The sequence below is a fragment of the Balaenoptera ricei genome, chromosome 11, assembly GCF_028023285.1.
Source record: "Balaenoptera ricei isolate mBalRic1 chromosome 11, mBalRic1.hap2, whole genome shotgun sequence".
NCBI classification, from domain to species: Eukaryota; Metazoa; Chordata; class Mammalia; order Artiodactyla; family Balaenopteridae; genus Balaenoptera; species Balaenoptera ricei.
The window spans coordinates 20,031,369-20,051,211 of NC_082649.1; the positions used below are offsets into that span (position 1 = coordinate 20,031,369).

The window sequence follows — 19,843 nt, forward strand, 5'->3', positions numbered from 1 at the left end:
ATGGAGTTAGAGTGTGTCATACAGAGTGAAGTAAGTCAGAAAGAGAAAAACAAATACAGTATGCTAACACATATATATGGAATCTAAGAAAAAAAAAAAAAAAAGGTCATGAAGAACCTAGTGGCAAGACGGGAATAAAGACACAGACCTACTAGAGAATGGACTTGAGGATATGGGGAGGGGGTGGGGTGAGATGTGACAGGGTGAGAGAGTGTCATGGACATATATACACTACCAAATGTAAAATAGATAGCTAGTGGGAAGCAGCTGCATAGCATAGGGAGATCAGCTCGGTGCTTTGTGACCACCTAGAGGGGTGGGATAGGGAGGGTGGGAGGGAGGGAGATGCAAGAGGGAAGAGATATGGGAACATCTGTATATGTATAACTGATTCACTTTGTTATAAAGCAGAAACTAACACACCATTGTAAAGCAATTATACTCCAATAAAGATGTTTAAAAAAAAAAAAGTTAAAAGGGGGAGGTGTGTGTCCTCAGGGCATTTCCAATGATGACATCAGTCTTTGGATTAAGACCAATTCTGAGGGGAGGTATGTGTGTCCATTTATCATGCTTAAGTTAGTGATAGGAGCTTGAATGCCTCTACTAGAAAATCACTCTGCTCAGGATTGATTGTTCACACCATGAATTAGATTCTTGCTTCTCCTCTTTCCTGTCGACTTTCTATCAGGGGTCAAGGAAGATGACAATCAAATATAAATGCTGTTTTTTTTTCTAGAGGGCCTGTTAAATTGGTGAATAAGGAAGTTGAAATTAATGACTAAAAGTGATTTATGGATGATGCTAGATTTCAGTTCTGTTGTTGTTTTTTTTAACCATACTGATTTCCATACTGGATTGTCAAGACTCACTGGTAAATAATTTGATCCAATTCTGTTTTTTTTTTGTTTTTTTAAAAAATTATTTATTTATTTATTTAGGCTGCACCAGGTCTTAGTTGTGGCGTGCATGCGGGATCTAGTTCCCCGACCAGGGATCGAACCCAGGCCCCCTGCACTGGGAGCTTGCATTCTCACCCACTGGACCACCAGGGAAGTCCCAATTCTGATGTCATGAGGGAATTTAAACACTTCTCTCAAAGGTAATATTTAAGAATCATCTTTGTCACAAAGTTTTATTTAGCTATAGAACTAGAAATAGTGTATAGGGCCAGAATGGGTTCAACTAATTTGAGGATGGGTAAAGGTGAGCCATCAGCTAGTCCTACCATGAATACAGTAGGCAGAAAAATTGGAAGGATTATCTCAAGGCATACTTCTCAATAAATACTTCCTTCTTCTCACGGTGATGCAATTTTTATACAGCACACAGAGATAAGAAGTGGAAAATAAATGGCTCATCTTAGGTATAACCTGTCTTTATAAGAACAAATAAGATTTAAATTTAAATGCTCTCAAATATTTTTCAAACTATCATTCATATAATTAAAATATTTCAATGATATTATTTAAACTATTATATATGTTCAAGTTGTGCTAGAGGAGACATATACATTTAACCCCAAATATTAATGTTTTATAAAGACATATAAATGACTCTTAAAATTACTATTTCAATATCTGTTAGGACCTTTGTTTTTCACCTACGAGAGAAAGTTAATGCCCAAGGAAGAAAAAAAAATCTAACTTCTTACCTCTTTGTAGTTAACAGTCCTATCCTGAAGGTGGAGAAACTCCAGAGCTCTGTGACCTGAGAGAAATAAATACATAAATCAATTAAATTCAACTATAACTGAAAACAGAACTTCCTAGAGATCATTTTAAAAGGAAAATATATAATTTTGTGGTTGTAACTGTCAAGGAAGTGGGAAATGAAAGTTAACTTTGTACTAGTAATTTTCATTAGCTATAATTAGATTCAAACAATATTAATATTGTTATAATACAAATCAAAATTGCATGATGATTTAAAGTTTCTACTTAACTAGCTCGTATGACCTTGGGTAAGTTACTTAACCTCTCCAGGCCTCAGTTCCCACCTATGTAAAATTAAGTAAATAACATCCACCTTACAGGTTTGTTAAGAGAATCACAGAAAATAAATGCTAAGTGAGGAGCTCATGGCAGACACATGGCAGGAACTTAATAAACAGAAGTTGTCATCATCAGATTTTGCTTCAACAGCCCACTGGGGTAGATAAACCCAAGTAGGAAATACAACACAGGGCCTAAACCATGGACTGAATCAGTGTCCCTCAAGTGTTTCCTCATCACTGGACTACTTTAGAAGGACAAAAAAAGTCTCAAAAGACGCCTGCTCCACCCACACGCCCACACCCATAAGATACGCGCACCCACACCCTGAATCTCCTTAGAATCAATAGGAAGACGAACACTAATTATGAAGAGACATTCAAAGGTGATACCTTATTTCTACTGGAAGTCACATCCAATTTTTTTTTTAATTCATACAACAAAAATATAGCCACTACCATATTATAAGCATTTATACCATAAGAGAGACAAGGTCACAGCCCACACAAATAACCTGTATATAGGATTCCAGTGATTTATAAACCCAAATCACTGAGTGAGGCCAATTCTAATAAATTAACTCACATAAATGTCAACCATCCACACAGGCCCTACATAAGAGGTGAAAACAAGAACCAAGATATTTATGAAATCTAAGTTATTAGTAAATAAGTGTTGTTTTAATCGCCTTTTATATAAAAATATTCAGTGTGCAGATTAGGAGTTGCCTTCAATTATGTCCACATAAACGTTTATTATTTTTTATTACATGTTTTATATTGAGCATAATTAGATTAATATATATTAACATATTATTAGCACTTTTGTTTTGCAACTACTGAATAAACATAAGGAATTATCTGATTTTTAAAAATTTTTAGATTTCATGTCTAATTTTTAAAATATAAAGATTAAAAACTTGAATATTCCCACTTATATTTGTTCCTCTTTGGCCCACTGCTATAATTTCAGCAATTTCATTTTCAGAGAACTTAGATGTGCAAAATAATTTAGAATTCATTAAGAAGTTCAGCCCCCTCGTTTTGCAGAAGAGGAAGAGAGAGAGAAAGTGAATTGTTCAGAGTCACCCATGTAGTTTACATTAGAGCTGGTACTAGAACCTAGGTCCAATTTCCTTTTCCACTGTCTCCTGACTCCCTTTTAGCAATAGATGTTTGTTGTTTTAAATAAATTTATTTTGTTTATTTATTTTTGGCTGCATTGGGTCTTCGTTGCTGCGCATGGGCTTTTCTCTAGTTGCCGTGAGCGGAGGCTACTCTTCGTTGCGGTGCGCGGGCTTCTCATTGCGTTGGCTTCTCTTGTTGCGGAGCACAGGCTCTAGGCGCGCGGGCTTCAGTAGTTGTGGCTCGCGGGCTCTAGAGCGCAGGCTCAGTAGTTGTGGTGCACAGGCTTAGTTGCTCCGTGGCATGTGAGATCTTCCCAGACCAGGGCTCGAACCTGTGTCCCCTGCAATGGCAGGCAGATTCTTAACCACTGCGCCACCAGGGAAGCCCAGCAATAGAAGTTTAATGGAAAGAACACTGGACCAGCTGTCAGGATATGTAATTCTTGACCAGGTCACTAACAAGTGAGCTGTGAAAACTCCCTGGGATCAGTTTCCTCTGCTGTAAAATAAAGGAACTGGACTCAGTGACCTCTAGTGTCCTTTCAAATCATAGAATTCTGTGATAATATAGTTCTTGCCCAGCTGAGCTCAATATTCTAAGTCTGTTTTGCATTGATAAATTTTCATATTTTATTTGTAATCTTGTTCTGCTTTGAATCTTCTGGAAGTAGCATAACTATAAAATATTGTTACTGTTTTTATCTAAAGAGTTAAAAAACATTACAAATACATTTTGTCCAAGAAACAACTTTTTGTGTTACCATTTACCTATATCCAGGTAACTCAGCCTTCGCCCCTGAGCTCATAGGCACTAGCTTGCTGTACCCCTGTGTTCCCCAAATCCTGCCATCATTCTGGGCATTTCTAGTGCCAGGGACCATTCCTTGCCCTCCCTAAAGCCAACCATCTTTAAAGCCACTTGACTTAGGGGACCCACTCCCGTGGCCACACATGGTCCTTTACACATACTTGGAAACGTAAAAACAAGCATAAATTCCTCACTCCTACCATATTCTACCCGTCTTTCTCCTCTCCCACTGTCAGTTCTTCTGCTTCACGGGAACCCCGAGTTTATCCAGTTCCTATTTCCCCACGCGGAGAAACAGCCAGGGACCAAGTGACCAAAGAAGCTTCCTGCTCCTCCACGGACCTCACCCCAATAGTCAATCCCCAATCCTGGATCACTCCATCTCTGGCTTTTTCTTCTCCACTGCCCCACGGCTCAGTGCAGCAGGGAAACTCATTATCAATACACGGGTTAGACTTTAAATCCCTTCCTTAACATTTCTGACAGATATACTGTCCTTAATACCATGACAAGGGGTTGGCACTTACCTATTTCTATGTGTGTTGAAATGCCACATGGTGAACTTCTAGGGCAGAGGGAGCCCAGTGCAATCAGCACTCCTGACCAGAATCTGAAAGTAGACATGCTCTCATTACTCCCTGCTCCTATGGTGACGAGAAATGCTCAGAGCTGCGGCAGCACGGAGTCTGAAATCCTGGCCCAGACCCACACTGCTCTCCCGCTAAGCAGGTCACTGACACGGGAAACCCAGCCTCATTTCAGAATAATATCATTTTCTAGTGAAGTCAACTGTTTAACTACTGTTTAACTTCACCAGAACAGCAAACAAACTCCACCTGGGAAAGAAAAAAGCGATAAACTGAAATCTAAATGCCTCCAGGTGGTGCATTCCCATCTTCTGACCCCAGATTCCCCTGGATTTCTTTTTAACATGAAATCTGGACGGAGACACAAGCAAAGTTGTCTCCAAATATTCTTTGCTTTCTTTAAAAAAAAAAAAAAAAAAAGACTCACCTGTCTCTATTGATAATCAGTATATTGGACCACCTCACCTTACAAGAGCTGATTTCTCTTGCATCTTTCCACACGTACATCTGGTTACCCTGTTTCCTTAGCCTCTGAAGCCACAAGTGCTGGGAAAGCTTTTATGATGGTCAGCTGGAACCAGCTTCTCTTTCAGTATCTGGTGACAAATTATGACACTTGTGTGAGATTACACAGCTGCAACCACTCCTGGTCTTTTTATCTCTGGCTATTCTTATAGGGCTTATCCAGAGCCTGCTGCCTGGTCAGATTCCTGCAGCCCAAACAAAGATGCCGATACCACTGTCGGTGGGTGGGGAGTGGAGGGGCAAGTGGGGAGAGACAGATTTAGGACCAAGAAAGAAGGATTCAGAAAATGCTAGGTTCAGAATACACCTGACAAAGTATCCAATCTATAGCACTTAACCCATGGGAAACATTAGGTTTAACTCTTCATAGAAATGATGGTGATCTTAAAGCTCGAATTATGCATATTATACCTTAAAAACAAGAAAGGAGATTTTAAAAGAGTGGGAGGACACGGTATTCCTTCTCAGGTTAGCCAAACAGAAGAGAAGAATAGAAGATGGGATGATTTGAGACCCTTAGGTGTCTGCCAAGTTTCGTCTGTAACCCTAACTCTGCATCTGCAAAGCCCCAAGGAAAGGAATCCTAGAGCTCTCCCTCAACCCTGACGGCATGAGGCCCCGCTGCTCCTGACTGTTTGTAGGTCAGAGGCCATAAGCTGATGTGTTTTGGTTGGCAAATAGGGTGTTTTATAAATTTAGGCCAACTTTTTTTTAATGGGGAAAATCCACATAGAAACCTAGGTTTCTACCTCTCTTTAAAAGAACAAAACAAAAAACTGTCTACATGAACTGACATTCCCATGTGATGTGACCATCAGCTGGAGCTGAAGAGCCAGCAGTCTCCCCTCCACAGACAGAGGGTGCCCTCCCCACGTCCTCCAGCCCTCACCACACACACAACGTGTACAGGTTGCCATGCCCCTCTGGCCATCAGAGGCCATAGAGTTTGCTCCCCTCTCACTCCGGGCTTTCCAAAGCCTGCAAGTGAGGGGGAGGCAATTATAACTTAGGGCTCTGGTAAGCCCAGAAGACCCAGGAGTATTCAATGAATGACAACAGTAAAGGGTTGCAAAGGGTCGACAGGGAAAATGTAACACTGCCTGAAGACAATATCTAATCAGATTTAATAAAACAAACCTATCCAAAAAGCACCAGAGAAAGAAATGGGTTCAGGGTTCAGTAACTAAGCCATATTAATGCCAAATTTCTCATTACATATATTTTTTGTGTTTAAGATTCAGAATGACTTAATTTTAGGTATGTAATAGAAAGGGAGGGAATTATTTTCTTAGGCAGTACAGTGTGATGGTTATGAGATAGGGCCTTTGTAGGACAATGCTGCTTGTAACAAAGATATGACTTTTAAAGGAAAGTTAAAATAGAGCTGGCAATATTAAGAAAACTACCTGACAAAGGTGTACGGAATTGTTTTCCTTTCCACCTCACGCCCTCTTTTCCTAATACAGGTGGCTTTGTTATAAAATAGACATCATGAGTCTACCATTTAGAGCTTTTCTGGAAATAGAGACACAAGCTGAGAAGTAAACATGCAGGTATATTAAGGAATGAGTGGGGAGATACAGGCTTGAGAGCCACAAGGCCTTGGGTTTCATTTGGGTCCCTGTTCTGCTACCTTCTATTGGGGTGACCTTGGGCAAGTTACTAAAAGTTTCTTTGCCTCAGTTTCCTTACTTATAAAATTATCCATAAAAATGGGGATGATAATAATGCCTACCATATAGGGTTGCCGTGAAGATGAGTATATAGGTAACATGCTTAAAAGAGACCGGTATACAGTAAGTGTTTAATGAATGTTAACTATTATCATTCAAAAGAAATGTTCCCTTTCTAAAAGATGCACCTTAGACTTCTATTGAGTAACTATATTCCATATTGAATTTAAAAATAAAAACTTTACACTCAGATATACAGTAATATACCTTTTATAACAATTTAGATTTGTGTATGAAGCCAACACAGGGTAGGGCTTTTGAAGTGAAGGTGGGTCTCCTTGTGCAGTTAAATGAGATACAATTTTGAGGTCCAGAAACTTTTGAGATAAAGCAGACAATTTCAGCTCGCTTCTGCACAGTCTAATATGTTGCTGTCATCATAGTGCCCTTATAGTGAATGGGAGAGAGGATGGAGAAAGTGAGAATTAGATGTGGAGGTGCTCAGGACAGGGGAAAGCCAAGGGGAAAGGAAGAAAGGTCCCTGTCAGCTGGTGGTTTTATCCTTTTAAGCCCTGGTGAACACAACTGGCCAGCTCTGGGCGGGGAGGCATCAGGGCAGCCTAGAAGCAAGCCCGGAACCAGGAGGGAATTTTTCCCACTCTAAATGGGAACTTGCAAAGAGCACAGAACAGTGAGCTGGGGAGAAGGGCAGGGGACATGGTGAATTTCCTAGGCCCTGGGCACTTTTGCCTTGGTTGGCGTGGGGGGGGAGGGTCCCTTCCTTCATAAAAATAAACAAATTTTTTAAAAATCACATTTTGCATCTGCATTGGTATAAAGGTTAATATATTAATACTGAATGTAAAAGCTTATTTTTTTATTCTGATTTTATAAGAAGGTCAACATTTTTGTGTTCCCCTAAAAGTCCTATGGGCCCTAGGCAGAGTGGGCACCGTTTGAAATAGAACCTTGAAAAAATAAGCAGAGTAATTTTGGATCGAGAGAGGCAGCCACAGCGGACTTCACTTTTCTGGGACTTAGTTTTTGCTCAGCAGAATGGATTTCCCCAACTCTTAGAAATCAACTATCCGTAGAGCTCCCTCTGCAGGCAGTAGGTGGAAGCACACCAGCTCCCCGGTCCCGAATGTGATACCCAACCAGCTGTGGTCTCCATCAGGACTGCCTCTCACCTCCCAATTCCTTCAATAGAACACAGAACCAAAAAGTGAACCCACTCACACAAAAGGTTAAACTCTATTTAATTAAGTGCTACTCCCATTTCTGCCAAATGTGACTGACTCAAGACTGAGTGACAGTGACTCAGCAAAAACCAAAGTCAAAATATAAAGTACCGCCTCAGCCTTTTGCAAATAAAAATCTAGAAAGGTGAAGAGCCCACAGGCTCTGCAAAAGTCAGCAAGAGACTCTCCACTCAGGAGAGATACAGAAGGGGAGTTTTTTGAGACTAGTGAGCCAATCAACACATAGAGTTAGGCTTCATTTGAACCCACAAATTCCGAGTATAGGCCTGCTAGTTTTATTTTTATCCTCATTGTAGTTGAGGTTTCCTTGCTACTTCTGGGGTTTTAGGCCAAGTCGAATTGTGATTACACCTTGGTTGATTGATTTTGACAAAATGGTCCCACTGACTAGTAGGTGGCCTAACTTTAGTCTTACTAGTTGTTTGAACCAGGGCAGCTAGCATGGCTTTGAACACTGCTGAATTTAACGTACTGAGTAATGCTGTGCTGAGCATTATACGTTAAATCACAACAAACCTATGGGGTAGGTATTGTGCCACTCTACAAAGGAAAGGAAGGTTAAATAACTTGTAGAAGGTCACACAGCTTGCCAACAACAGATTCTGAGCTTAGATCCAAGTCTGTTCGTCTCCAAAGGCGCTTATATCATGGGCACCCCTGCTCCCAGTTAATGGAGAGAACACTTAGACACACACCCAGAAAACCATCCAGGCAGCAGAACGGTGGACCACACTGCACCCCCTCGGAGAACCCTCGCCCCAAATCCTAAGTGCACAGGAGCTATGGCAATAAAGAATCGTGATCATGTCCTCAGAAGCTGGGGCAGACACCAGCATATCCATGGGCCAAGCACCAATTCCGGTGGCGGGGGAATACCAGTTTGGGGAAGTGGTGGGGAGAGGGAGCGGTTCTCTTGCAGCGGTTGAGGGGCTAAGGAAAAGTTACAGACAAACGAGAGGGACAAAGGTGATGGTCCAAAGGTGACAAAGGCGGTCCTCAGGTGCCTCTCCCAGCGACCCTTCCCAGGTCGCGCAGGAAGCCAAGCCGCCCGGCGCTCAGGGTTAAGGTTCCGAGTGCGCGGAGATGCAGAGCTAAGAGCGCGGGGAGAGGGCGCTGCTCCGCGTCTCGGCCACCCTCAGCCCGCGTCCGCCGCCACCCTGCGCGTCCCCGCCGCCGCCGCCGCCGCCGCCGCCTGGATCCCTGCACTCGGGTGCGCACGCTCGCTTGCCTGCTTCCTGCCGCCGCCGCCGCCGCCTGGGCCATGGCGACTTGTTTTCGGCTGCGGAGCTGCCTGGCCCTGCACCTCCCGCGGACGCCTCCCAGCCGGGTCCTGCGCCCCCGCGCCGACTACCCGGTGGCCCGGATTCGCGGCTACGCCCGGGGCCCGGCGCGCCTTTCCTCGGCCCTGCTGCGCACCGACGGCTTCGTGGGCGGCAGCTGGCTCTCGGCCGCCGCCACCTTCCCCGTGCACGACCCGGCCAGCGGCGCCGAGCTGGGCTTGGTGGCCGACTGCGGGGTACCCGAGGCCCGCGCCGCCGTGCGTGCCGCCTACGAGGCCTTCTGCAGCTGGAGGGGCGTCTCGGCCAAGGTGAGTGCGCGCCGGGTCCAGGGGGCGATCGGGCTTTGCCCTCTAGTGAAACCAGCCGTGTCACCACCCCCTCCCCAGTGCTCCGGGATACACCACGCGGAAAGTCATGGTAACAAGAAAAGAGATGGTCAACAAGTCAGTTTGGAGCGTCGGCTTTATGCCAAGCCCTGTGCCGGCGTGAGGGGGCATAGCCCCGGCCTCAAGCCTCATAAAGTATCCAGTAGGTGAGGCAGAACACCAACGTGCAAATACAAGCGAGCAGGCCGAGCAGGCCGGTGCGTGCGTGTATGTGTGTTGGGGGTGGAGGGCGGGAAGGGTCAGGGAAGGTGAGAGCACGAGTGACTTCAGAGCATCTGAAGCACCTCCCCGGCTGCTTCCGTGGTCCACGAGGAGGCTGGTAGTGAGCGCCCCGGGCTCGAGTCACGAACTCGGCAGTGGAGAGAACTGGGGAGAAGAATCGGGCAGGGGAAGGGACCAGTCCAGGACCAGTCTCCAGGTTTGGGGCCTGATTAGAGAGCTCCATCTATTAACTGACATAGAGAACAGTGGAGAACTGGGGGTGCGGGATGGGGGCTGTTAGAGCATTTAGCATGTGACACCTGGAGTCAGCCCAGTGAAGTGACTGTTCACCCTGTCCTTCGGCATCCTCCCTCTGAAGGAAGATACAAATCCAACAATAAGGTCCAAGTACCCGAGGGAGTCGTAGCTTTCATTCATCCATTAGAGATTGTCTGGGCAACTGCTATGCCAGGCACTGTGGGAGGTGCTTGCGATACAGAAATCAACAAAAGAAAGATTCCTGCCCTCTTGGAGTTCACCTGGGGGTGAGGGGTGGGAGGGGAGTTCTAACCTGTAAACAAGACATAGCTAAACAAATATGTTAGAAGTGATGGATGCTATGAAGGAGAAAAAGGTAGAGAAGGAAGGCTAAGAGGATCAGAGGCCAGAGAAAAGGGGCAAAGATGCAAAATAAGTAGTGTGGGCAGGTGTACTGGTTTGCTAGGGCCGCCATAAGAGAGTATCACAGAGGTCTAGGTGGCTTAAACAATAGGAATTTCTGGTCTTAAAGTTCTGGAAGCCAGAAATCTGCTATCCAGGTGTGGGCAGGGTTGGTTTCCTCTGAGGCCTCTCTCTCTTTGGTTTGTAGATGGCCGTCTTCCCCCATCTCCACATGCTCCTCCCTCTGAACTTGTCAGTGTCCTAGTCTCTTCTTGTGAAGACACTAGTTATATTGGGTTAGGATCCACCCTAATGACCTCATTTAACCTTAATAATCTTTCAGGACCCTATCTCCAAATGCAGTCACATTCTAGGGTACTGGGGGGGTTATATGAATTGGGGGGGACCCTATAACATCAGGGTAGGCCTCATTGAGGACATGAGATGCAAAGACCAAAGGAGGCGAGGGAATTCAGCTGGAGCAAAAATCCTGAGTCAGGGGCATGCCTGACACAGGTGTAGATCAGCAAGGAGGCCCGTGTGCTGAGAGTCTTAGGAGGAGGGTGCTGGATCCAGTGGGCTACGGAGCTATTTTAAGGACTAAGTGGGGTTTTACCGCGTGTGAGGCGGGGCTCCACTTCAAAGGGTTTCAGTCTATTCACAGTGCCGAGAATAGACTGAAGGTGGGGGGGCAATGGTGGAAGCCCAGAGGGCTAGGAGGCTGTGGCAGTGATTCATGTGGGAGATGCTGATGGGCCTGCACTAGGGTGGGAGCCGTTCAGGCGGTGAGGAGCGTTCTGATAAAGGATATATTTTGAAGGTAGAGGCAACTGGATTCCCTGACAGATTATTACAGACGAGGTGTGAGAGAAAGACAGGATGGAATGATGACCCCAGGGCTTTTGGCCAGAGCCACTGGAAGGAAGGAGTAACTATCCACTGAGACAGGAAGGGGGTGAGAGGAGCAGCATTGGGGCGAGACATCGGAGCTCAGCTTTGGACACATTGAGTCTGAGATGACCGTTAGTCACCAAGTGAGGGTGTTAAGTAGGATTGGCTACGTGAGTCAGGAGAGGGAGGCCTGAACTAGAGACAACACGCATGTGCGCTTACAGCTGTGGGAACGGCGAGCTTACAGGAAGGGTGGGCATCGAGGCTGAGCCCTGGGCCCTCTGCCGTTGTTTTGGAGCCCCACCAGGGCCCGCAGCCTCAAGCCTGCCGTGCAGGGGTGTTACATGTGCCCTGGAGCTCTTCCAGGTGCAGTCAGGTGGTCTCCCCTGGGGCTTCTTGAAAGGACCTTGGAGCATCTTACTAAGGAAGTGGTGGGACCGGCTTTCTAAGGAAGCTGGGTCCACCTCTGCAGCTTGGATGGTGGGGCGCAAACGCAGCTTGTAAAGCAGCTTTCTTGCCCCGAGGCCTCTGCTGCTCGCCCCGCTGCCCCCAGCTAGTTTCCGCTTCCCTCTCTAGGCCCACTCACGTCCCGCCATTCCTGGGGTCTGGCTCGTGTATTATTTCTGCCACGGCACCCGTTGGACCACACAGCCTTCCATCACTCTCCCCTGAACCTGTAGCGTGGCCCGTACCCTTGTCTCACCCTTCCCCTTGACATCTTTTGCATTACTTCACGTCCTTCTTTTCACGCGTTTTATGACCTCCTTTCTCAACCTTGTGAACTCCTGGAGTTCAGGGAAAGATGGTTACTGACGCGTTTACTGACTGCCTTATAAGCTGATGCATTACTTTCTTGTGGCCTGCTGTAACGAATCACCCCACACTCAGGGACTTAACAAAACACAACAACACAAACTTATTCTTACAGTTCTGGAGGTCAGAAGTCCAAAATGGGTTTGCAGGCCTGCATTCCTTCAGGAACTCTAGGGCTTTCCTTGCCTTTTCAAGCTTCTAGAAGCCGCCCGCAGTCTGTGGTCTGTGGCCCCAGAGCACTCCAACCTCCACCTCTGTATCACATCTCCTACTCTGCCTCTGACCCGCCTCTCTCCCTCTTATAGTCATCCTTGTGGTTACATTGGGCCCACCTGGGTAATTCAGGATCATCTCCTTACCGCAGGGTCCTTAATCACGTCGGCAGAATCTTTTGCCTTGTAAAGTAATATGTTCACAGGTTCCAGGGATTAGGATGAGGACCTCTTTGAGGGCCGTTATTGTGCCTTACACAGCTGAGTACTGTTCTTGGTGCTTCACGTGTGTTTTGTTTAGTCCTTTCAATGGCCCTGTGAGGTAGATAGTTGAGCCATGCTGTTCATGAGGAAACTGGCTTACAGAGGCTCCTAGTTCTGTAACTTCACTCTTGCTCAAGTGGAGGGTCTGGGATTTGAGTCCCACGTTACTCCATCCACCACCAGCCTCCCCAGGCCCCTGTCTGAGTCTTGCACACTTACTCAGCTCCTTACAAAGGCTGGAGTAGTTTCCTGGGGCTGGCGTCACGGAGTACCACAAACTTGGTGGTTTAAACCACAGAAATGTGTCATCTCAGTTCTGGAGGCAAGAAGCCTGAAATCAAGGTGTCGGCAGGGTTGGTTTCTTCTGAGAGCTCTGAGGGAAGGAACGGTTCCAGGCCTCTCTCCTTGGCTTATAGATGGCCGTCTTCTCCCTGTGTCTCTGTGTCATCTTCCCTCTGTGCGTGCTTCTCTCTTGTCCAAATTTCCCCTTTTTACAAGGACATCAGTCATAGTGCGTTAGGGCCCATCCTGTTGACCTTGTCTTAACTTGATGACCTCTGTCAAGACCCCATCTCCCCATCTCTGAGGTGCTGGGAATTGGGACTCCAACACACCTTTTTTGGGCAGGCGCAACTAACCCATAACACGGGCCGCGCACGCTGAGGGCAGTTTGTGGCCTCTGCTGGTTTCTGTGTTCAGACTGGACCTTGGGTTTTCTGCCAGCAAGCAGGATCTGCTTTTTATTCTTACCATTCTCATGCTGTTCCATGTTCTTCTCCCATTCTCTCTCAGACTATGTGTGGTGCTCTATTCCTTGCGGGCCATTTACTCATATTTCATTTTTTTCTCTAAGCCGGGCCTCCTAGATTTTAGTCTTTCCTTTCTTACCCAGAATAAGTCACAGCACACAGGCCTACAGTCATCAGATGCTTAACCAGTATTGCACAGAGTGAGGGTGAAATTACTGTAGCAATACTGTTTTAAGAGCTGTCAATGCCTGTTCTCTGGGGGTTTGAGATTCAGAAGACTTCATCTCAACAACACCCTTGAGAGCTAAGATAACGAAGCTTATTAGCTTATCCAAAATAGGGAAGGGAAAGAACCCAGAGAAAGATGGTTAGTGGTGTTTACAGTCTCAGGCTCCCTGCTCATGAGTGGAATGAGAAAATAATTTAAATCTTAACACCTGCTGGATGGATTAGGATGACAGAATGACAAACCAGGTTTGCTCGTTGCTGTGGGCAACCTTTCAGGCAGGTAGGAATAAACCAAAGATTCTCCTTTGCTTCGGATACACCTGTTCGGATGCAGGAAGCCAGAGCTCGGGGGCACATCTTCCTTCAGGGCACCTCTGTGTGGCCTGGTTGACCTGGATTCTCTGGGCCCCCTTTTTTTTATGGTTGTATATGAGTTCCTTTAAAAAAATTTTTTTAAGAAACCATTTCTTCCATAATATACTTAATAATCCAATTTATTCGTTCATCCTTTTATCTTTGGAAATTTTAAAAAATTGTGATAAAATGTACATAACATAAAATTTACCATTTTAGCCATTTACAAGTGTACCGTTCGGCGGCATCAAGTACATCCATGGTGTTGTGCCTGGGCCCTCTTCCTAAGTGTGCAAAACCCCTTCAGATGCCTTACACACCCTGCAACCTCCACCCCAATCTGTGGGACAAATTTCACTAGCCAGTGAGTCGTTAAAATAAAGAACTATACTTGAGGACATTGTGTTGAGTGAAATAAGCCAGTCACGGGACAAAGGCTGTATGATTCTACCTATATAAGATACCTAGAGTAGTCAAGTTCATAGAGACAGAAAGTAGAATGGTGGTTGTCAGAGGCTGCGGGGAGTGGAGAGTTATTGTTTAACAGGTACAGAGTCTCCGTTCTGCAAGATGAAAAGCATTCTGGAGATGGATGGTGGTGATTGTTGCACAGCACTGTGAATGTGCTTAATGCCACTGAACTGCATACTTAAAAATGATTAAGATGGCAAATTTTATGTTATGTGTATTTCACTGCAATTGAACATAACTTTTTTTTAAAGTAAGGAACTATACCTTAGTGTGGTGAAATTCAAGTTATTCATATTTACCATAAATAATAACAGCTGTTCCACAGAACTTCTTTCTCTCTTACAAATTATGACTCCGCACACCTTGTTAGATGCAACTTGAAATTGGATCTTTGTTATCACTTATCAAAGAAAGATCTGTACACCTGAAACAAATATAATGTATGTCAATTATACCTCAATTAAAAAAAAGGAAAGGTTAATGTATGTCTCCCCAAGAATGAGACCACACAGCAAATATTTTAGGAAACTGAAGATTATTTAATAGTCTCTCTTACACTTGGCATTTTACTATTTATTTTTTAATTCTTTTTCAGGAGAGGAGTTCTTTACTTCGGAAATGGTACGACCTAATGATACAAAATAAGGATGACCTTGCCAAGATAATCACAGCTGAAAGTGTAAGTTCAGGACCCTAACTTACTACCTGAAGAAATTGTCCAGGAGTTCTTAGACTGAAGCATGGGGAAGCCTCTAACTTCAGTGCTGTAGCTAAAGAAAACGTGAATTCCTTGCCTAATGATCAGATATCAGCTAATTCTTATTTTGGGTACAAAATTAAGTCAGGCACGCCTATTTAATAATATGCAAGAAATAGATTTTGAGTGGAACTATGTGAATACTGCTTTTCCACCATTCCAGGTTTTTAGCGTGTGACTGCTTTGATTGATTTTTTTCATGTTGTTTTTGTACATTTTCAAAGGTACCAGTTTTTTGGTTGCTCTAATAAATTACTTTCCACCGTTCACAACATTTAGAAGATATTAGAAGGAAAAAAAATTGAAGAGGCAGTTCTAGGTGCCCCCTCCTAATTGTAAACATACTGAGAATGCAGATGAGGATTGTGGCTCAGGGTGGTCTTGAAATCGTTAGGTGTCATTTCGGGGGGCTCCAAGGAGCCTGGTCCTTTATGTCTCAGCACAGAAACAATTCAATGAGAGGCAAAGTGATAGATGAGAAGTGATTTAGGACTTCCCTGGTGGCACAGTGGTTAAGAATCCGCCTGCCAATGCAGGGGACACGGGTTCGAGCCCTGGTCCAGGAAGATCCCACATGCCACGGAGCAACTAACTCCATGTGCCACAACTACTGAGCCTGCGCTCTAGAGCCCACGAACCACAACTACTGAGCCCACGTGCCACAACTGCTGAAGCCCGTGTGCCTAGAGCCCGTGCTCTGCAGCAAGAGAAGCCACCACAATGAGAAGCCCATGCACTGCAACGAAGAGTAGCCCCCGCTCGCCTCAACTAGAGAAAGCCCGTGTGCAGCAACAAAGACCCAACACAACCATAAATAAATAAATATATAAATTTATTTCTTTTTTTAAGTGATTTATTAGAATAGGTTGCTTGTGAGGCTTACAAGCGGGCAGGCAAGCATTGCGCTGCCCCAAGTACTTAGTGGGTTACATTTTTATAATCAAAGGAAGAGAGGGGAGGGGGAGAAGACCTTCTTTGTCTTTCTTGAGTAGGTATCACGCTCCTGTCATCGGCTCCGCCTCCACTTTGGGCTTTTTGTCCCTACATGGTCAGGCCAGGACTGTCATGGCACTTTGGAAAAATTATTTCAGGTCTCACTACAATGAGGGTCTTTCACTTTGAAATGTCCTTTCCATAAATGATTTTTGTGTGTGCACAGAGCATGTGCTGGGGGTCATTAACTTGATGACACCACCGGGCAGCTTGTAGGTCTCATGCCACCACTGTTTTATTGTATTGGGGCATGTCTCATGCTTCTGTTGTATAATTTTGTTGCTAATCAAGTTAGCTTGATTTTGTTGTTAAGCAAGCCAATCTGGCTTTGATGCTAAGCGACTTGTTCGGCTTTATGAGTCAAGCAAGCCCACATTGTTTCAGGATTTTCCCATTACTTTCTTGAGTGATCATTAACCTTACTGTGGTCTCCCAAAGCCCCCTAAAAATCCCTCTCTATCTACAGTCCCCTAATGGGGTTTCTAAGCTGACTATTGATTATCCTACTCAATGCCTATCAGCCTGGCAGGCTTCCTTCCATCACCATTTGTGATTCTGCTTTCTAAGACACACTGAGGTTAGTGTTGACTTAAAATATATTCACAACCTAAAAGTTGAGAGTTTTGTTTTATTCGGCGGGAATTTTTAGGACTTCAAGCCCGGGAGGCAGCATCTCAAGTAACCCTGAGAGAACTGCTCTGAGGAGGAGAAGTGCAGAGCCAGGTTATACAGAAGTTTTGCAACAAAGAGCAGGTAGTCTGAATGTCAAAAGATTATTGTAAAGAAAACCAGATCCCAAGTTAGGAATTTAGGGCTTTTCTTTGTATGGGAAGATGCAAGAGTCTGGGCTCACTGAAATCATTTCTTTGATATGCACCTCAGCTCTCTGGGGCCAGTATCCTGTGTTTTCACATCCTGAGTTCACTCAGGGCTCACCAGCTCACATTGGAGGGCTGCAAATCGCTGATGACTGTGACATCCTTTGTTTACTGATGTGGCAGGAAATATTCCATTCCTCATTAGAAATTTCTCAACTACCCTGTGGGTGTTGTAATGGGAGACTTTTCTGCTCTGCTTGCATCCTTGAAGAATTTAGAAACTCAGAATCATGCTTTCATTATTAGAAGGTAATGAGTGTGTCCTTTTCTGATTTAATTTAGGGAAAGCCACTAAAGGAGGCACAGGGAGAAATTCTCTATTCTGCAAATTTCCTGGAGTGGTTTTCAGAGGAAGCCCGCCGCATTTACGGAGACATTATCTACACCCCAGCAAAAGAAAAACGGGGCCTGGTCCTCAAGCAGCCCCTCGGTGTGGCCGCAGTCATCACCCCAGTATGTGGCAGGATCTGCAAGATCTTAGGGGAGGAGGTTGAGTGGGGTTTGAGCAGGTGTGCTCATCCTGTTAGCTCTGTCACCTGTTCTTGGCTTCCTGATGCCATTGCTGCATGTGGAGGTGTGTTTCCTGGTCCTCTGTGATAGGTGTGAGAGGTGTGGTGGTGGCCAGGGGGCATTTCTAATGCCTGCAGAAGGGGGATGACCCACTGGAGGACCCAGGGGCTCCTCTGACTTAGCATAAAGGCTTCTTCTTGGCATTGCCTAGTACATCTGAAAAGATCTTCTGGTATTTATCATTTTTTAAAAAGACTTAAGATTTGACAATTTTTAAATGTGCTACAGTTTTGAGAAAATTTTATGCTTAATTTATGGTTATCATCAACAGCAAAGTATTTATGTATCTACCAGCAGGCACTGGGCCAGGTTCTGAAAGTAAAAGGCTAAAAAATAAGATATTGTGTCTGCCTGGATAGGGCTGCAGTATACTTGCGGGGCACCCAGCTTTCTCTACATGAACTGCCTTTCTTGGGTCCACCTTCTAGATCCCCTATTAACTTCTCTACAATGTCTGCCAGCTGGTCTCAAGACTGCTTATCTTTCCCTGCTCACCATAGTTACAGAGAACTGCCCCCCTCAAGGCCTAGACTGACCAGGTTTGACTCAGAGCCGACTCTCCACTAGCTGTGTGACCTTGAGCAAATTACTTAACGGCTCTGTCTCACTTTGTCCAAACCTGCAAATGAGGAGAAAAATACCAACCTCATTGGGTTGTGATGAGGATTTAATTAATTATAGTTTAAAAGTGCTTAGAACAGTGCCTGGGACAGAATAAGCACTATATGAGTTTTTGCTGAAATAAAACATTGTTACTATAGATACACAGTTGTGTACAGAGAGCTATCTATAAATATATAGAGAGAGGAAAGTAATATATCATCTACCATTTTCAAAATCACCTTTGCTAATATTTTCCCCCACAGGGTCAGCAAACTACAGCCCTCAGGCCAAATCCAGCCTGCTGCCTGTGTTTGTAAATAAAGTTTTATTGAGACAGAGCCACGCCCATTCATATACATACTGTATTGTCTGTGATCTTGAGTCCTCGTGACAGAAACTGGACATCGCACAACGCCTAAAATTTTTACTACTCGGCCCCTTACAGAGAAAGTTGGCTGTCCCCAGCGTAGATGATTTTGTACTGTTTTAAACTCTGAAGATGTTTCCTGTCTCTATGAGCCTTTGTCTCCCCAGTCCCTGCAGTCAGCAGGTACCAGGTGTTCTAAGAGCTCACCTGTGCAAGAAGAGCTCTGCCAGGCAGTTGTGCACTGGGATTTGCTTGCTGACTTCCCAACCTGCCTGCCTTTGGACCAGGGGGCAGTCCTTCCTCTCACTTACCTCCTCTTTCTTCTGATCCAGTGGAATTTCCCCAGCGCCATGATCACGAGGAAGGTGGGGGCCGCCCTGGCAGCAGGCTGCACGGTGGTGGTGAAACCTGCCGAGGACACGCCCTTCTCTGCCCTGGCCTTGGCCGCGGTGAGCCTCTCTGCACAGAGTCCAAAAAAAGGATGTTACCTGGGACAGAAGGAAAGACTTTGGAAACCTCCTTCTTTGCCTGCGTCTCCTGTTTGATGGTGTTGTGTTTTAATTCACTAGCCATTATTTTAACCCAGATGATGTTCTTTTTAGACAAAAATAACAGATGGGGGAGTTTTCTGTCATCTGTAGGCAATGTATTGTTTAGGCTACCCTAAAAATGATATCTAGCCATCATTTTTATTAAGTCATAGTAATGTGACTAAAATGTGGGCATCTCTCAGATTCAGGGCACCTCTTATCTACCGTTCCCTTCTCCAGCTCAGTCTGCATCAGTCAGATCTTGTTCTTCTGTTTAAAACCCTCTAATAGCTTCTCATGTCTCTCAGAGTAAGATTCAGGCTTCCTGCAGTGGCCTTCACTTTTTTTAAATTGGGAATGTTTGATGAGTTTCTTCTATTCTGCACATTCCCCTTCATCCTTTTCTGTCCCTTACAATTTATCTTTTGAAGAAGCGGGACATTTGACCGGTAGAGCTCCCCATAGTCTGGGCTTTGCAGACGGCACACCATGCACCGTGTTCCCCTGTCTGCTGCACTTTCCACAGATTGGCAGCTGCATCCAGACGCTTCCTCAGACTTGGGTTTGATCCCATTTTGTGTCCTTTTGTCAGGAGGCGAGTAATGTCTGGGTGTCTCTGTTTTCATATTTGCAGCCATTGCTGTGCAATGCTGCTCAGTCT

The 19,843-nt window shown here is 45.1% G+C and overlaps 2 protein-coding genes across 5 annotated transcripts in view; one reads left to right on the forward strand and one right to left on the reverse strand.

Moving 5' to 3' along the window:
• Positions 1-5,108, reverse strand: part of GPLD1 (glycosylphosphatidylinositol specific phospholipase D1) — a 54,332-nt gene extending 49,224 nt beyond the window's left edge. For 2 of the 3 annotated variants that reach the window (XM_059938027.1, XM_059938026.1), the window contains exons 1-3: positions 4,981-5,108; positions 4,456-4,538; positions 1,655-1,710 (exon numbers count right to left, since the gene is read on the reverse strand). In XM_059938027.1, coding sequence (XP_059794010.1) covers positions 1,655-1,710; positions 4,456-4,538; positions 4,981-5,006 — 165 coding nt within the window. In that variant the 5' untranslated portion in view covers positions 5,007-5,108. Of the gene's footprint in view, positions 1-1,654; positions 1,711-4,455; positions 4,612-4,980 lie in introns of those variants that run through there. The other variant, XM_059938028.1, reaches the window with a different exon arrangement.
• A 4,007-nt stretch (positions 5,109-9,115) lies between these two features.
• ALDH5A1 (aldehyde dehydrogenase 5 family member A1) overlaps positions 9,116-19,843 on the forward strand; it is a 28,673-nt gene continuing 17,945 nt past the window's right edge. Inside the window, exons 1-4 of one of the 2 annotated variants that reach the window (XM_059938032.1) lie at positions 9,116-9,563; positions 15,080-15,163; positions 17,395-17,565; positions 18,985-19,101. In XM_059938032.1, coding sequence (XP_059794015.1) covers positions 9,237-9,563; positions 15,080-15,163; positions 17,395-17,565; positions 18,985-19,101 — 699 coding nt within the window. In that variant the 5' untranslated portion in view covers positions 9,116-9,236. The remainder of the gene's footprint in view (positions 9,564-15,079; positions 15,164-17,394; positions 17,566-18,984; positions 19,102-19,843) is intronic. The other variant, XM_059938031.1, reaches the window with a different exon arrangement.